This window comes from Carassius gibelio, chromosome A20 (assembly GCF_023724105.1).
Source record: "Carassius gibelio isolate Cgi1373 ecotype wild population from Czech Republic chromosome A20, carGib1.2-hapl.c, whole genome shotgun sequence".
NCBI lineage: Eukaryota > Metazoa > Chordata > Actinopteri > Cypriniformes > Cyprinidae > Carassius > Carassius gibelio.
The window spans coordinates 7,886,773-7,905,671 of record NC_068390.1 but is presented as its reverse complement, the minus strand read 5'-3'; the positions used below and the strand labels follow the sequence as shown (position 1 = coordinate 7,905,671).

The window sequence follows — 18,899 nt, the reverse complement described above, 5'->3', positions numbered from 1 at the left end:
CGGTAAGTCAGCTTTAACATTACATATTTATTATGATTGTTATTAAACACTTGCTTGGGGAATACAAAAGTGAAAAAAGAAGAGCCAGGGGTTCAAGGATAGCTAAACAATACAGCAATTAAAATAGAGAGAGGGAGAGAGAATAATTACAATAAAATAATACAAATAAAATAACAACAACAAAAACAGTTACATTCAAAATAAATAAATAAACAGATCACGTAACAACAATAATAATTATATATATATATATATATATATATATATATATATATATATATATATATATATATATATATATATATTTACAAAAAAAAACAAAAGGTGAGCATACACTCAAAGTTTTAGTTGGATTTTTGTTACAGAAGGATTTTATATAGATCTTAATATCTTCTTTAAAGTGAGAAAAATGGGGACGTAACTTTCATAATCGTGAATTTGTGGTTAAAATATTTTGCAAGAAAAATAATTAGGTTGCATAGAATGTAAAAATGTTCATATTGCTTCTCAAAATTGAAAAATCCAAACATCTTTAAAATAAAGATCAAAGACATTATTTATGAAGATTACAATGAACTGGCAAATGTCTTGGCAAAATTTTCTTGCATGAAAAAAAAAGAAAAGAAAAGATGTCTACTTTAACATTATATATCAACTGAATATTTTGGTTATGATATAAAATGTCAAAATTTCAACACAAAAAGTCAGAAATACAAGTCATTTTTTCGAAAATTTGTCTTGTCATAATTTTGACTTAAAAGTACGGTTTATCTCAAAATTTCAACATTTTATGTCATAATTATGACTTTTATTAAAAGTCAAATTATGCTCTTTTTAATGTATTTATAAAATTATGTCTGACGTCAATAAAAATCAACAATAAAATCACTGCTATTTAATTCATTAATTAAAATGTTCCTAATCTGTGAATAACATACATCATCTATACATACACATATCTCAGCAGAGATTGAGACCAATCAGAGTTGACGCCGACTCATGGGCCACGCCCTCTTTGGAATCCTGCCGTCTTTTCTACAAGCGTTCTTTGTTGTTGAACGGAAACCCGACGTAAGATCCCTTCTTCGTCTGTCACGTGACCTGCACTGCTGCCGGGTCATCCGCTTCAAACTGCATACACGGAGTCTTTCTAATCTACTGAATCTAAACTCAACTGAATCTAAAACCAGACTGAAGTTCCGCATCTTTCGCAATCTAACAGTAGATAATGTCGCTGTCCGCGGCGCGCTCGTTTCTGTCGGAGGCCGCTTACGGCGAGCAGGAGCTGGACGCCAATTCAGCGCTGATGGAGCTCGACAAAGGTGCGTCTTTATAAACACCACACTCTCACTCACGTGCGTGTCTGTTTACTGCATGAGTGTGTGCTCAGATTAAATTACACATGCCTTATATATATTATCCGTTCATCTAATCACACAGCGCTGTGTTTGTTTATCTTCAATTGCATTGCATTGTATTGTAATTATGAACAGCCCGAGCCCGTTGCACATTAACTCACACAGTCATTTTCTCGCAACTGAAGGTTTAAGGTCTTGTAAACTGGGTGACCAATGTGAAGCCGTGGTCCTTTTCCCCAAACTCTTTCAGAAGTATCCCTTTCCCATCCTCATCAACTCTGCCTTCCTGAAACTGGCAGACATCTTCAGACTTGGGTAATTATGCGCATTAAATAAAGTCATATCTATTAGCTTTGAGGCTGTCTGTATGAGGTTAATACCTGGCTCTCTGGAATACTTGCTTCTGATTGGTCAAATGTTTCAGAATAATGCTATTTGTCCAGGACAAGACTATATGTAACGGACAACTGGAGATCTGTCTCCATTATGAAATGCACATGCCATTATATTTGTGTACATGAAATGCATCTGGAACTGAAATGTTTTGTGCTGAGCGAAACTGGATCTGTAATTTCACCCCTGTCAAATTAGGAACAACTTTCTGCGACTCTGCGTGCTGAAGGTGACGCAGCTGAGCGAGAAACACCTGGAGAAGATTCTGAACGTGGACGAGTTTGTCAAAAGAGTGTTTTCCGTCATCCATAGCAATGATCCTGTTGCCAGAGCAATAACTCTCAGGTACTTTCACACGCAGGGGCTTCCGGCATGCACCTGTTTTACAATCATCATGCGCTTCTTTTCAGCTTCTTACTAATAGTTGATTTAGATGATGTTTTCAATTATTATTATGTCGAAGACCATCCTAGAAAATGCTCAGGAATAATAATGTGATTGTATACATTGTCAACATATTTGTCTTTGTGCATTTTGGCAGGATGTTGGGAAGCCTAGCCTCCATTATTCCAGAGAGGAAAAATGCCCATCACAGCATCCGGCAAAGTCTGGACTCTCATGATAATGTTGAAGTAGAGGCGGCTATTTTTGCAGCTGCTAGTTTCTCATCGCACTCAAAGTAAGTGTGCACTTTGACCTCTGACGCACTGATGGACAGAAGGGTTTTGTGCATTGGTGTGGATGCTGATATAGTTATTGTTGTAGTTATCTTTATAGTTGTCATTCTTAGCATGGACAGGCCTGGACAGAATAATGGATAGAACCGATAAAGAATAGATAGAGAGATATTAAACTATATATCATTTATTAACAATATATCACCCAGATATTTTATTTTTATTTTGTCTGTTATTTATTTATTTAGAGTAAATGATCTGAACACATGTTCAGAAATGGTAAATGGTCTGGGAAATAGTTCTTTTAAGAGTGAGGAATTATAACTCTTAATTTATTATACATTAGTTGCTGTTAAAAAGGCGAGGAAATACAAAACATAAATAAATAAATAGAAGGACTGATGGCAAAGATAACTGGTAACAACTTTGTAGCCATAATTATAATTTGCTTATATTGTAGAAATAATCGGTGTTATTTTAGTAGCGTGTGTGTGTGTGTGTGTGTGTGTATATATATATATATATATATATATATATATATATATATATATATATATATATATATATATATATATATATGGATTCATTTTTTTTTAATTATCTGACGAACTATTTTTATTATACATTTTTGTTGTGTTTTTGTTATATTGTTTTTCAATGTATAGATTTTAATTTATTTTGTTTGTAGTTTTAATTATTTTAATACATTAAAGTAAAATTAAACTTAAATGCAGATACAAAAAGTCTTTTATCTTTACAAATTTGTTTCAGTGTTTTTTTGTTTATATATATATATATATATATATATATATATATTAGGGCCAGGACTCGATTAAAAAAATTAATCTAATTAATTAGGAAATTAATCGAAATTGATCGCATTTTAATCGCATATAAATATTTGATCTGAGAACAATGCGAAGTAATTTTTTTCACATGGATTTATAGTATACCATTGAATAATGACTGAATACATAAGCTTAAGCAACAAAATATTGTTTATTTTTGTTCAACCAAGTCTAGCAGACCAGTGCAATTTTTGCCATGAAGTGTAGCAATAGCATATTTAGAAACAATTTAGAAATAGTACATTTCAGAAATTCAGGAAGCTTATAGGTGCTGAAACCTTCTGTAAAGTCTTTTTTAAGTATAACACAATACTGTCAATTACATTCAGAACATTGGAAACACTGACTATTAGAAAACATCTCTCTGTTGCTTCAGAGGCCATAACAACTAAGTCCAACTCTCAATAACCTTGGCCAAAACAATAAAGAGTTCAACATAAACTGCCAGTTGCACCAACAAAATAATACACAGTTCAACATAAAGTGTAAAGTCCACGCTAGCTGCTATATGTTTTGCGCATAGACAGTAAAAGGTTTTGCGTTGAGGTGATACTTGAGACTCGATGTGCTGCTGCGGTGATATGCGAACGCTAGTTGGTGCTCCAGTATAATCGGTCCCGCCGAAACTCATCCAGTGAGAAACGTTCCGCGGTGCAAAAATAAGTTATTAAAAATGCGGGAAATTTTTTTCTGTAACTAATTAATCTTAATTAACGCGTTAGTTTTGGTGTAAATAATTAATCTCAATTAACGCGTTAAAGTCCCGGCCCTAATATATATATATATTGTACACACACACACACACACACAGTGAGTATAGAAAAGAAAATCTGCTGCCCTCTAAAGAAAGTTGTCAATGGGAAGAAGGTTTACCTTCCAACATGACAGTGACCCAAAAGCACACGGCGAAACAGAGAAAACAAGGTGAATGTAGTTGCATGGCCCAGTCAGAGGCCAGACTTAAACCCCGCTGAAAATCTGTGGAATGACTTGAAGACTGCGGTCCACAAACACTCACCATCACTTTGAACTGAACCTCTACCGCAAAGTCTAGATGTGCAAAGTCGAAACATATCCCAACAGACTAAAGGCTGTAACTAAAGCAAGGGGGGTGATTCTTTTCTAAACCCACTGTATACACACACACATTATATATGTAAATATTATGAAGTTGGCTGACGGCTATTTTAAGTTAGAAAACAGCATCTCAATTTAAATGTCACTCACTGTATGTTTTTTGTTTTTAGAGATTTTGCTGCAGGGATTCGCAACAAGATTAGCGAAATGATTCAAGGTATGAGCTCTCTTCATGTAAGCGGTCCTCATGGTCCGGCTTAGTGGTCTCCAGTCTGACCGAACTCTCTGTGTGTGTGTGTGTGTGTGTGTGTGTGTGACTGAAGGACTGGACACTCCAGTGGAGCTGAAGCTGAAGCTGATCCCGATGCTGCAGCACATGCACCATGATGCCAGCCAGGCCTCGTGCAGCAGGGAGTTACTGCAGGAGCTGGTGTCCTCCTACCCCTCCACACCCATGCTCATCGTCACGCTGCACACCTTCACCCAGCTCGCCACCTCCTCTCTCGTCGACATCCCCGAGCAGGTCAGCCTGTCTCTGTCTGAAAACTTTAAATAGTGTTTGTGGCACAAGACTGATCCATTCCAGCAAATGACTCGTCCGGTGTGTCTCGTAGATTCATCTGCTCATCCAGTACTTGAAGGAGGACCCCAGAAAAGCCGTGAAAAGACTCGCCATTCAGGATCTCAAGCTCTTGGCTAAAAAAGCTCCTCATTTGTGGACTAGAAAGAACATACAGGTCAGACATGGATATTTGTGAAACGGCTGGTTCTCTTCTTACTTCTGCGAATGCATGTAATCTGTGATAAGCGGTGTGTTTGTAGGTGCTATGCGAATGTGCTCTCAGCACCCCGTATAACAGTCTCAAGCTGGGGATGCTGTCGGTCCTCTCTACGCTATCTGGTACCATCGCTATTAAACAGTACTTCAGCCCTAATACAGGTGCAAACTCATAAAGTCACGTTGACTACTAAAAATGCATGTATGCTAGTGAATGTAGATTATTTTAATGTGGCATGCGAGTTTAACCCCTGGTATCTCTGGATGACGCAGGTGAGGCGCCTCCAGCGCCCCGTCACACTGACCTGGTGAAGCTGGCGCAGGAGTGCTGTTATCATAGTAATCTGGCAGTGGCAGCCCACGGGATCACAGTGTTGACCAGTATCGCCGTTTCCTGTCCAGAGAAAGGTTGGTTTCTATTCACCAAGAAGGTGCAGACTTATTTCATTTGGGTTGTGTAGACCCAAATTGAGAAGATTTATTACTTACTTGAATTATTCTGTCAGAGGTCATCCAGCTGGAACAGGAAACAGTGATGGGGATGGAGTCTCTCATTCTGCTCTGCAGTCAAGATGACAGTAAGACTGCACAGGACACACTGAAAGTGAGTGCTTCGTAGATGTGACTGGATGCACAGATGCTGCTATCTCTGGCCTTGAGCTGGACACTTAATCTTACTTTTATACGTTGCTATACTATTGTTACAAATATGTATGGGTTCCTTTCTTTAGTTGAACCCCAAAAGAGACCTGTCTCTCCAGAATACAAAACCAGTCTTAAGTAGCATGGGTATATTTGTAGCGATAGCCAAAAATATATTGTATGGGTCAAAATTATAGATTTTTCTTTTATGCCAAAAATCAGAATATTAAGTAAAAATCATGTTCCATGAAGATATTTTGTGAATTTCTCACCGTAAATATATCAAAACGTAATTTTTGTATAGTAATATGCATTGCTAAGAACTTCATTTGGACAACTTTAAAGATGATATTCGCAATATTTTTTTAATTTATTTTTTGCACCATGATGAGATTCCAGATTTTCAAATCGTTGTATCTCGGCCAAATATTGTCCTACACAAACCATACATTAATGCATTGTTTCAACCTGTGAGCCCCTAGTGGGTCACGATGGTATTACAGGTGGGCCGCCAATTACTATTAAAATAAATAATATTGTTCATATATGTAAAAATGTCATAACATAATAACATAATTTCATGTACATATAATTAAATAACAAAAAATAAATATTAAACTGTAACTATGCTTCCACTATTCAAGCTCGCCGATTGTTTTAAGAATAAACCGCCAATTTATCTTCTATATTTTTGCTGCATATGCTACAGAACGACAGCAGTTGTGCCAAGCGGTGCCAGCCCGAGTTATTTTCTGTTCATTGCCAGTTCATTCAGTAAATCCAGTTAACAATCTAGCTTCTGAGTGCTAAGTTATTAACCAAATAGTAGCGGGGTCAGTTTTTGCATTGGGCCGCCCAAACATATGTGTTTGGTTGTGTGGGCCGCGCGTTGAAAAATGTTGGGAACCACTGCATTAATGTAAAGCACTTTTTTTTTTCAAATCTTAAAACAAAAAAATAATAATAATGAAACTTGTGACTGGTTTTGTGGTCCAGGGTCACATATTTTGAAGTATGTGGGTAACCAAACAAAGTTAGCATTTTTCGTCCTGTGGAAGTGAGTGGGAACCATCAACTGTTTGTCACCAACATACTTCAAAATATCTTCTTTTATGTACAACGGGAGAAAAAAACAAAACTGGAACAAGTGAAGGATGATGACAGTTCAAATTTTGGGTGAACTATAATTTTAATCTCTGTTTCTTTTGCCTCAGACGGCGCTCACCTCTCTGGTGAAGATGTTGAAGAGCTGTCCTCATGTGAGTCCGAGCTCTGTGGAGCTGCTGCTGGGACAGCTGCACTGCGCGTGTGACTCTGCACGGGTGCTCGTGTGTCAGGCTCTGGCTGCTATCGCCACTCAGCAGCCGGTGCTGGCAGAGGGGATGCTGGGAGACCTGCTGGACCTCTTCAGGGTGGCAAGTCACAGAGCTTCAGAGAAACAGCAGGAGCTCCTGGTAAGCACATACAGACGTTATGCCCAACCGTAGCTGTTTAAGTCTCACGTTCCCAGAACCGTCCAAATTTGTCCTGATGTTCTTCTCAGGTGTCTTTGGCGACAGTGGTGTTCGTGGCCAGTCAGGCTTCACTCTCGGCCGAGGTGAAGACGGTGATCAGGCAGCAGCTGGAGAACGTGGCCAATGGGTGGACCGTGTACCGTATTGCCAGACAGGCCTCGCGCATGGTGAGCTGGGCTATGAGGGAGAATCTTGTATATTATACTTAATGTGTATATATGTGTATGTGACATTTACCCAGAAAGTTTTGTCTATGTATTTGCACTAGTAGCTGAATACAATGTAAAATGACTCCTGTGTCATTTGTCCACACAGGGCTGCCATGATTTTTCCCGGGAGCTGTACCAGAGCCTTCGTACCCGCGTGGCCTCGGAGCACTTCTACTTCTGGCTGAACAGTCTGATGGAGTTCTCTCAGGCCGAGCAGTGCCTCAGCGGCCTTTCGGACGGGGACTACAGCGCAGCCATGAGCGCCATCTCCGAAGCACTCAAATCCTACCAGAAGGGAATTGCATCGCTCACGGTCAGGATTCACCAGTCGTGCTCTCTTTTGACGGTTCCTCTGTTGTTGTATGCCTATTGAAGCACAGACTTTTTTGTGACTGACTGTAATCCTGGTTCGTCTTCAGGCCGCCAGTACGCCGCTGAGTCCTTTGTCGTTCCAGTGTGAGTTTGTGAAGCTGCGGATAGACACTCTTCAGGCCCTGTCCCAGCTCATCTGCACCTGCAACAGTCTGAAGACCAGCCCCCCTCCCGCCATCGCCACCACCATCGCTCTGTCGTCCGGCGGCGAGCTGCAGCGCTGCGGACGCATTTCAACACAGGTGCTCAACATCTCTCTGTCCGCCTGCTCTGTGTGTTAACGTTTCTGCCTCATTATGTGGTCTAAATTATGTTTTGGATTTTTTTATGAGGATGGTACATTTATTGTATTTTTTTTTTTTGGATGTACTCAGATGAAATTATCCATGGATGAATTTAGAAGTCTGGCAGCTCGTTACGCTGACCTGTATCAGTCTTCGTTTGATGCCGACTACGCCACCCTCCGTAATGTTGAACTGTATCCTCTTTTTCTTGGAGGACTATTTCCGTGTGCAAAAATCTTTCCTTTTTTTTTAAATATAAATAAGAGTTATTGTTGCTAATAATTGTCAAAAATGCATCAGAACATAAGATGGTTCCATTTGAATGTATTAATTTTCTATATATATATATATATATTATTAATATTGTACATTAATTTGTATTAATTTAACAAACTTTTTTATTGAATTATGATTATAATATACACTAGCAGTTAAAAGTTTGAAGTAATTTAATATTTTTTAAAGGTTTTTTTGTGTGTGTGTTTGAGTGTGTGTTTGAGAGTGGATACCACTACTAATTTATTTATTTATTTTATTTTTTATTTTTGTGTAACAATTCACAATATTCCTGTTTTTACTGCATTTTTGATAAAGGCATATTATATGAGCTTATAAAACAAATTGGAATTTTAGACAATTTCATCAAAATTATAATTTCCATTATTAATTCTTTTAAATTTAAAATACATATAACCCTAACTTATTTAGAATTTTAATGATTTTGAACTTAACATTTTCTACCGAATGAATTTGCATGGTCCGTGTCACAGATTTGTTTACATTAGTGATGTGGTTTATACTGCTCCAAAAGTATCACTTTTAACTTTTTCTGCTGTTGTTTCAAACTTAATATGGCATTTGCAAGGCCAGGGTTGAATGATGACGTCATCCTGAGATGAACTGTACTTTCCTTAAAACTCTTCTCAGACAACAGCAAAGCTGCTTGCTTGTATCTTACGCTATTGAGGCTTTAATAATTGATCCACAAACGGCCAGGTAAGAAGAATCCAACTCTTAACATGTATAACACTCACAATTATGCAACAATGAAAATTTGTAGGGTTTCCCAGCTTTCTTCTGATATGTTTTACTGACCAGATGAATTAATCTACTGATTCATGAATATGAACCAAAACTTAATGCATATGCTTCTAATGTTCAATGGGGCATTACAACAAGACATTTGGAAGATTATTAGACACAAGAAGAGCAACACAAAGACTCATCATATGATTATATAATAGATTTTAGTTTGAGTATTTCATTGGCACACTGTAATGGCATCCATGTGGTTTCTCTGGTTCAGTTTCCAGGAGTTCGGCACACACGGATCAGTTCAGGCAGAGAGCGAGTATGAACTGAAAATGCTGGCGGTGTTCAATCACGTCCTGGAGGAAGTGGAAAACTTAAGCAGGAAGCACCCTCCTGTGTCTTACCTGGTAGTGTTGAAGTGTTTCCATTGCAATCCTTTTGGATTCACTCTTTATAGGCCTGTTTGCACTTCCTTTTTTAATGTGTCTTTTTATCTGTTTCAAGCACACTGGATGTCTGTGTGATGCTGTCATAGCCATTTTGAAGGTACCACTGTCATTCCAGAGATATTTCTTCCAGAAGCTTCAGTCCACCAGCATTAAAGTAAGTAATCTGTTCCATGGCAAAAAAATAAATCCATTGAAATATTAATTAATTATTATAAATTTTATATATATATATATATATATATATATATATATATAATTAATTAAATGAAAAATTGATACTTTAACAATGATAAAATTGTGAAAATCAGATGTGAATATATTTTTATGTACTCTCTAAAAAAGAAAAAAACAAAGGCCTAAAATTAAAACTTACCAAAAAAATCAGCGTTGGCAAGTATATGAAATAAAGCCTGACCGAAATGGGTTTGTGAGGGCCAATGCCAATATTAAGGAATAAAAAGTGTGTGTGTGTGTGTATATATATATATATATATATATATATATATATATATATATATATATATATATATATATATATATATATATATATATATATATATATATATATATATATAGCAGTAAACAGTAAAATTATAAACTTCATCAGAATTGCCACATAGATATGCAAATCAGGTGTTAAGTAATTAAAATGCATTATTTAGCAAACATTTTACAGATGGCATTGCAGTTAAAGAGGATAAACAAAATAACTAAACCAATTCACCACAGAACTTCCCCAGTTATGAGTTAATGTCTTACGTCAAGAGTCTTTAAATATGCAGGTAGAAGGCTTAAATCAAACACCCTAACGTATATTTTGGAAATTTCCTTTGCCTTAGAGGGAACGACGACATGGAAGTGAAATAGACCAAAATCTCAACATTGAATAGTCCATGAAGTGTCCTGCCTTAAACTTTAACTTCATCATTTGGATCTCAGGCTCCTCATCTAAAACCTATCCACTCTATTAGTGGATCTTAACAGCCCTCCCTCAAATCTGAAACACAGTTCTTGTCACCATCAGTTTATATATATATAACATTTGTAAATGTTATTGTTTCAGCTTGCTTTCTCTCCATCTCCTCGTACACCAAACGAGCCAATCCCGGTTCAGAACAACCAGCAGCTGACGTTAAAGGTGGAGGGGGTGGTGCAGCACGGCTCGTCTCCAGGCCTGTTCCGCAAGATCCAGGCCGTCTGCCTCAAAGTCAGCTCTACTTTACAGACCAAACCAGGATCTGACATCAAGGTCAGTGCAACACGGAGTACGCAAGGTTTTGCTCCCAGTCTTGATTTTCCAGCAGTAATGAAGAATTCAGTTATGTGCTTTTTGTGCATTTTTAGGTTCCTCTTGATTCCAAGAGCAATGAGATTGAGCAGAAGGTGGAGCCTCATAATGATTACTTCAGCACACAGTTCCTGCTCAACTTCTCCATCCAGGGCACTCACGTCGTCTCTGTTGAGGCCTCGGTTGTAGACACCAGTGGGATCGAATGGAAGACGGGACCGAAAACCACCGTATCAGTCAAGTCTCTGGAAGACCCTTATTCCCAGCAGCTGCGGCATCAGTTACAGCAGCAGCAGCAGCAGACCGGCCCACAGCCGGGACCCCAGAGGAACGTCTGTCCCCGCCAGTGACCTCCAGCCCTCATCCACTGCGTATCGCTGATCTATACACTGCTTTCTTATTTGACTTCTCTAGTGTCTTGTATGAGTAAATGTCTATCTGCTTTATGTTTCCTTCAGTTCTATACTGGAATAATCATCTGTGTAAATGCTTAATAAAACTACTAAACTAAAATATACTTTGTATTTAATGTTTTTTGTGTTTCCTTACTTCGTTTCGCTCTAAAGAAGGCTTTCCTTCAGAATTAAGTGTTATTATCATTTTTTTCAGGTACAGATTAGTCTTATTTTCTGTGGTAAATATATTAAATCCATATTAAATGGATAGGTAAAATTGTGACTGAAATGCTAATGTCAGAAAAAAGTATTGATTGATTAAATAAAAATTATATTAAATACTTTTACCGTTTGATTATCACTATCAAACTTTTTAATTCAAAACAAAACAAATCTGTTGCCTGTTTCATCCACTCTTTTCCAGATGTGATAGCTTTATTTGAATTCATGCAATTAAAAGGAAATGTATTAAAGTAAAATATTAATATTAAATGCAGTTAGTTGAATTTATGAGTGCTTTTTGACCCACAAGTCCATCTAAAAAATATGTGATAAGATTTGAAGTGAATACGCACTGAATACACTTCTTCAAAAGGACAATTAATAGTAAGTTTAAGATTGTTCTAATTAAATTTGCATTGCTGTTATTTTGTGACAAACCTGTAATCTTGCTTCACTCAACTAAAGGTAATAAAGTCTAGTATGGTGCAGTTGAATCTGGTTTAGTAGTAATTGCGTCTTCAGTAACTGAATGTTCAACAGTGATGGATGTGTTTGACTCTATGACATTGACTTTTAGATGGGTTTTAAATCAATGGACCACAACCCTCTGCTGTATAGTATATTCACAGGAGCGGAAGTCCATTTAAAATCCATTTGTTGAAGACTGCATTTGTAAACAGCGTAACGCAGAATATATTGTAGAAGTTGTTTGACATAAATGTATTGACTTAACCCAGATCATTTCTCGTCCAAATTTCTATGTATAGTGTATACAGGATATATTTATAGTGATAGTTCACCTTAAAAGACAAATATTGGAGGATAAGATTACTAAAGTGATTTTAGCTTAGCTAGCATAGACTGGGATCATAGCCACCAGCCAGAGCTAGTAATGCTAGGCCTAATGAACCAAAGAGAGAAAGGAATGAGGAGAAAATGAGATTTACACTCCAACACACATAGGCTACCATTTTGAACTGCTTATTCAGGTTACACTCGCAGCTCTCGATTACAGACATCCGTGCAGAAACACACATACACGCACAAAGTCGCTCACCTGAAAACTAGCAATAATGAATTAGCAATGCAGCTGAGCACTTGAGCACACTTGCTAGTCCAGCTTCAACATTAAACAAAAAGTTAGAATATGTTCCTTTATACAGATGGTCCGATGTTCTTTGTTTAATTCATGTTTATTTTTGTAGCACTTTTCACAATGATTGTAATTTAAAGATAATGGAATAATAATGGCAGTCTTGCCAATAAAAAGTCCATTCCACTTGATTTATGGGGGAAAAAAATAAACTTCTTCAGAAAATGACATATATATGTATATAGTGCATTTGAATCAGAGAAGGCTGTAATGGGTTTGGGTTAATATTTTTCATGGCCCAACAAAGGTTTTAAGATGACAACTGACATTTAAACACATATTGATTATAAACTGCTGTTGTCTGTAAGATTATAACATAATGGCAAAAGAGACCTGACTTCACATAAAAAGACAACTCTGTTTGTGAAACTTGAAATTAAGCATATTTGACCATTGGAAATATGATAGGATGGACATTTCACTGCTGCTCTGAAAGATTTGTTCTGACTTCACGATCCTAAAGACAGAGGAAACGGCTGTTTGAATGTAAGAACTGGGAAGGGAAACCGTCATTGTGCTGCCAGTGTGCATCAGATGCTTCTCTAATGAACTTACTGGAAACTGCGGAATGTAGAATTTTCACACATTACAGCATTATGATGTCATAGTAATCTGAAAGCTGTTAAGTTGCTGCTCTGACTGCTATCTGGTACAATTGTTGTCAGATACACTAGAACAGATCTTTTGTGGATATTTAACCCAACCATTCACTTTGCAGCTCCGAAGAGACTCTTGGTAGACATTTCACAGCACATTGGCAGTATTCTGCAGCAGTGTTTTAGAATGGCACTGTTTCGCAGTCTGTTTAAATGGATTCAATGTTATGTTCACTGCATACCCAAAAGGAGAACAAAAAAGGAGGTGCAGAGGTGGACAGTACCAGAATGGGCCCCAATGGAAGGGGTGAGTAGACCCTTTGATGCTGGCAATATTGGCCAGATAAAGAAAAATACGAAAGAAGGTCAAAAGGATGAGATGATGATGAAGGGATGGAGTGAGAATGAGGAAATCAGGCAGGCTGAAGAAAAAAGAAAGATTATGGTAACAGGAAGTGAACATGAGACCAACAGAGAGGATAAAGAGAAGAGAAACAAAAAAATGAAGGAAGAGGAGAGTAAAGACCCAACTCCATTACGTATTGAGGTCAAACCACAACCAACTCCACCAGCCACTGAGATCAAAACCCTGGCTGGTTCTCCCTTCATAAAGTCATCAGTGGAAGAACCATTGGTGGCTAAAAGGGTCCCTCGACACCTGCCTCCACTGGCCACTGAGACCAGATCTCCATCATCAAGGGAAGAGCCATTGCTGGTTCAGAGGGTATCTCAACACCCAGCTTTACCAGCCATTGAGGTTAAACACCTGCCTGGCTCTTCCTTCATAAAATCATCAGTGGAAGAACCTCCTTTATCAATGGCAGAACTTCCAGTTCAAAGTGTTTCTCAATACCCATCTCCACAACCACAAGCCATTGAGAGCAGACCACTGCAATCAGTTGATAAACCACTGATGGTTCACGAAGTCTCCAGGCATTTTGCTCCAAAAGCTACTGAGACCAAACCTCTGCGTCGTTCTTTTGTGGTGGACCCTGAGATGGTTCCAAAGACATCTAGACACCAGGCTCAACCAGCCACAGAATCATGGGCGGTTCCACAGAAGCTAACGCTAAAACAAATAAGATCAATGTCCAGGTCTACATCCTCTAAGTCACCAGAGGGGGAACCACCGATGGTTCAAAGGGCCTCTCTAAACCTGGTTCCACCAGCCATCAAGAGTACACCACTGCAACCAGTAGCTGAACGATTGATGATTCAAAGAACCTCTAGACATTTTGCTCCAAAACCTGCTGGATCTTTTGTTCAAGGACCCAAGATGGTTCAAAGAGCATCTCAACATCTGGCTCCACCAGCTGAAGGACCATCATGGGCAGAACCAACTCCAGAATCTCTGTCTCATTCAGTGGAAGAACAATCGACGGACCGAGTTATGGTTCCTGCAAGACAAATTCCTAAATGTGTTGAGGTGAAGCCAAAGTCGGCCGCTTCATTACTTGTCCTAATGGACATTGAATCTGGAGATGATGAGTTTGTGGAGCACACAGAGACACAGATACCTTTCAGAGAGATTGAGAAGGCTGATCATGAGCAGACGCTGGATGCTGTGGTGAAGCAGAAAGGAAAGTTTGAGAAGGTCCATCCTAAGGTTCTGGAGCAGTCAAGTGACTCTGGGAAAAAGACATGTGGAGACTCCAAAGCTGAAGCGTTACGAAAAGCTAAGGAACTGGATGAGCGACTGACGAGGCTGTTCTGCGTAGACTACAACCATGGTCCTAAGAAAGAGAACCAACAATGTTTAAAAGGTCAAGAGAAGCCTAAGACCAAAGGGAAAATAAGAGCTGGTCCTTTCAGCTGGGCGGAGAAAAAGTTAAAAAGGCTAAATAAAGAGAAGAAGTCGGAAAAGGATGGAAAAGCACAAAATGACCTATTTGAAGAATTCCTAAAGGATCCAAAATCACTGTTTAACATACAGCCATATTTATAACTCACTCTATCTAACGGCAAAAAAAAGTGTATTTGCAGAAAATGTAAGGCTACTTAAATGTACTTAAAGAGTGTGCTTTAATGCCTATGTTTTATAACATACTGAAGTGTTCATTGTAATTCTGTTGTGTTCTATGTTGATGTACTAATAAAGCATATGTAAAAGAATTTATTCAAAATTCAAGTGTGTGCATTTGTTAATGTATTTTAAATGCTTTTTTTAATATATAATATTAATATACAGTCTGCATTAATTCACTTGAAATGTATTTTTGCACTTGAAATGAAAATATAAAATGATTTTTTTTGTGACAATGTACCATAAAATGTAATATAATTTTGAATAATATGGTTCGAATCGCATTTTTATTATCATTGTGCACTTCAGAAATAATATCTTACATATATATATTTGTAAAAAAACATATATATATATATATATAGTCACGGGAGGAGCACAAGACAGACACAGTGGGCGTGGCGTCAGGCCTCGGAGAGACTTTTATTAACAGAAATCTTAAAATAACAGGGAATAAAAGTAGCCAAAGGGAGAAAGTGTCCAAAATAAAAAAAATGCCTTGACCCCCCATTTGACCCCCCAGCCTCTTCCTGATTAAAAAATATATATATTCGGGATAAAGATCCAAAGATGTTTCTCTTCAAACTACGCAGAACAATAATAAATAATAATTATTTCGACATTTATTCATACACTGAACCGAGAACCGTTTCTGTCGGACGCGTCCGATTCGAGAACCTATGAGCTGATGATAACTGCGCATGCGTGATTCAGCGTGACGCAGACTGACACAGAGCGCATCAACCGAACTGATTCTTTTGGTGATTGATTCTGAACTGATTCTTTGCTAATGTTATAAGCGCGGGTAAACCAAAGGCTTGAATGAAGGGCAATCATCGCCAATGACGGCATTACATCGAGCGCAAAAGAACCGGTGAACCATTTTTTTTTCAGCTGGTTTATTTGATCGAATTGTCCGAAAGAACCGGTTCACTTGAGCACCTGCTCCTTTGCCCCTTAAGTGCCTTTTTGTCAAAGCAAAATTTCCTCAATTTTTTTTTGTAATAACATAAACTTTTGTGAATGCCTGCCCACGCCCAATCATAATATTAGTACAATTTATTAATAATAATTTAGCCGTAAATAAAATGACCAACATGATGACCGTTCACCTGACTACGACCTCATCCAACCGGGAAGATTCCTCATGCTGCACGCGCATTTTTTAATTGCTAGAGTATATTTTCAACATCGTGGCAGCTGGTAAGTGGTGTTTCATTCTCAGCGAAGTGATTTTGGTGTTTATTTACTTATTATTATTTTACAAGAACGATGTGATGTGAGAACATGCAGATACGTTGTTTATATTGCTGTGTGTAGCCTGTAGTGTAGAAGTAACACTAGCGTGCTGTTTGAGGGAGAAAAGTTTCACAGGCATCGAGGGGTCTGGTCTTTTTTATGTTATTTGAATAAACTTTTATTATATTACAGTACTTATTTATTTTTAACACGTAAAAATAATTATCACAACACTGGTAAGGCTTATTCAGATTTTCTCATTCTCTGAATTATCATTATAAAAATAAAAACAATTCAGAAATGAATTAAAATATAATTATATTTTAAAATGTGATGCAAATATTTTTTCTACAAAAGCAACAGTGTTTACAACAGCAAGACCACTTTAGCCTGTAAATTCAATAATATCTATCTGGAAATAAATGTAAAAATATCAATGTCAATAAAAATGCATAATATACCTGACATGAAAGTGCAGTGTGAAGGATATGAATAACAAATGTAGCCTGTCATTTGTTTACATTGCAAAGGTGTTTTTGTTGTTTAGTAGCAGAAATATGCAGTTATTATGTCCACTGTATTTTTTGTTGGTTTTCATGAGACCCCCCTTGAAAAGACCAGGACCCCCCCATTGCCCCCCCAATCAAAATTGTCTGGAGCCGCCACTGGGCAGCAGGCACGTGCACAGGTAGGGCTCAACCTGTGCAGAGCACATGCCCTTTTTGCCCTTACACTCCGAAGTGCCCTTTTTTTGGTGTTTTTTTTTTTTTTTTTTTTTTTTTTTAATCAATGCTATTGGTCACCCTTTACGACTGTCTGTCTGTTTTACCAAATTAAAGTTCTTAAAACGAGCTTGTGTAAATCTTATTCGATCCTCAAGCTGTCAGTAAGCTGATAACTCCGCCCCCTTTATATTCATTGAATCAACTGAAGTTCCACAGCAGCCGCACAGTAGACCACAGCTGAGCTGAAGTTTTGCGAAGGGTAAATAAATATCTTCTTGTTTGAATAAGTACTACTAAACACTGTCTATAAAGGCTCATATTTTATTTATTTGATGTCTGACTGACTCACTGACTGAGACATGTGGGACGTCGCCTGAGAGAGAGGGCTAGCATTTGCCATCTAGTCATAGCCAATATATAGCCAACACTTAAATAGCCTGTGCATACAGTTGCATTTCATCTTTTATAAAATGCTAATTTGGCCAAATGCATTTTACCACAGGAAAAACTGAGCGCTCCGTCTATATACCTAAAAAAAAACTAGTTTGTAACCTGTAGATGAAAATGTAATGTGATGCCCGTAGCGGCAGGCACCGTCGCCGTTTTAATGACGGACAGAAAAAAAAATCACATTTGCACACATTCACTGGTCAAAAACTATATATTGATAAGTAATACAACAACATAATTTGTTTTTACCATCGGGAAATCATAACAGGTGCGCCCCCCGCTGTTTCGTACTGGAACTTACACAAAGCGACGAGCGATCCTCGTCACCTAACATATATTTCTAAGAAATTTCTTCTTTGATTCATGATTGCTGATAGACTTAATTTATTAACATTTAGGCTAATCATGTTATGATATACTCTCTGTATACTCTCTGTATAAAATGTTGTAAAACATGGTTTTACTACAGTAATGTAGTAGTAGGCTAACTAAAAAAAAAATTACAGAAGATCACTGAAATCTTTATATTTTATCATGCAGAATGTAATTCATGATTCATTCCAAGGCTTCATTTATTTGATCCAAAATACAGCAAAATCAGTAATATTGTGTAATATTTTTACAATTTTAAATAACTGTTTTCTATTTGAATATATTTTAAAATGTGATTTAATTTTTGTGATCTAAGCTGAATTTTCATCATCATTACTCCAGTTCAGTACTCTTCAGTGTCACTTGATCCTTCAGAAATGCTTTTCACTGCAACTGTACTTTTCCACACTATTTTTATTTATTTTTTCATTGCTGGCTTATTTTAGGGAAAGTGTAGTGAATAAGAGACCTTCAAGAGACCAACATCCCTGGTCCACCATAGTATCAAATTTTGCCAGATACATGGATCACAGAAGGTTGCTGTTGTATTAGATTTAAAGAAGCCCTTAAAACCCTGTTTATCTATATTATCTAATTATCTAATATTATTATTATGGTTGTTATTAATCGTGAATAAATCTAAAGCTTTTGAGACTATTATTTTGTGTTATTGAATTTGTCATGAAGATGTGACCATTTCTTCCTTTTATGCAGGCTTACTAAATAATCTTGATATAAAGGGGGGGGGGGGGGGGGGGGCTTTTTCAGTTTCAGCACATGCCCCTCAAAAGGTCTGTGCACGG

At 37.5% G+C, this 18,899-nt stretch overlaps 1 protein-coding gene across 1 annotated transcript; it reads left to right on the top strand.

Moving 5' to 3' along the window:
* The first annotated feature begins 1,072 nt into the window (after window positions 1–1,072).
* On the top strand, window positions 1,073–11,438 carry LOC127938414 (integrator complex subunit 7). The gene is made up of 20 exons (XM_052535008.1): window positions 1,073–1,322; window positions 1,544–1,673; window positions 1,950–2,096; window positions 2,293–2,430; window positions 4,524–4,570; window positions 4,677–4,876; window positions 4,968–5,090; window positions 5,176–5,293; window positions 5,405–5,539; window positions 5,638–5,735; window positions 6,988–7,227; window positions 7,317–7,454; window positions 7,603–7,809; window positions 7,916–8,110; window positions 8,243–8,346; window positions 9,080–9,148; window positions 9,459–9,591; window positions 9,689–9,787; window positions 10,697–10,882; window positions 10,978–11,438. Exons 1-20 carry the CDS (start codon window positions 1,229–1,231, stop codon window positions 11,269–11,271), a joined length of 2,895 nt encoding a protein of 964 aa, XP_052390968.1. The 5' UTR covers window positions 1,073–1,228; the 3' UTR covers window positions 11,272–11,438.
* Window positions 11,439–18,899: the final 7,461 nt, after the last annotated feature.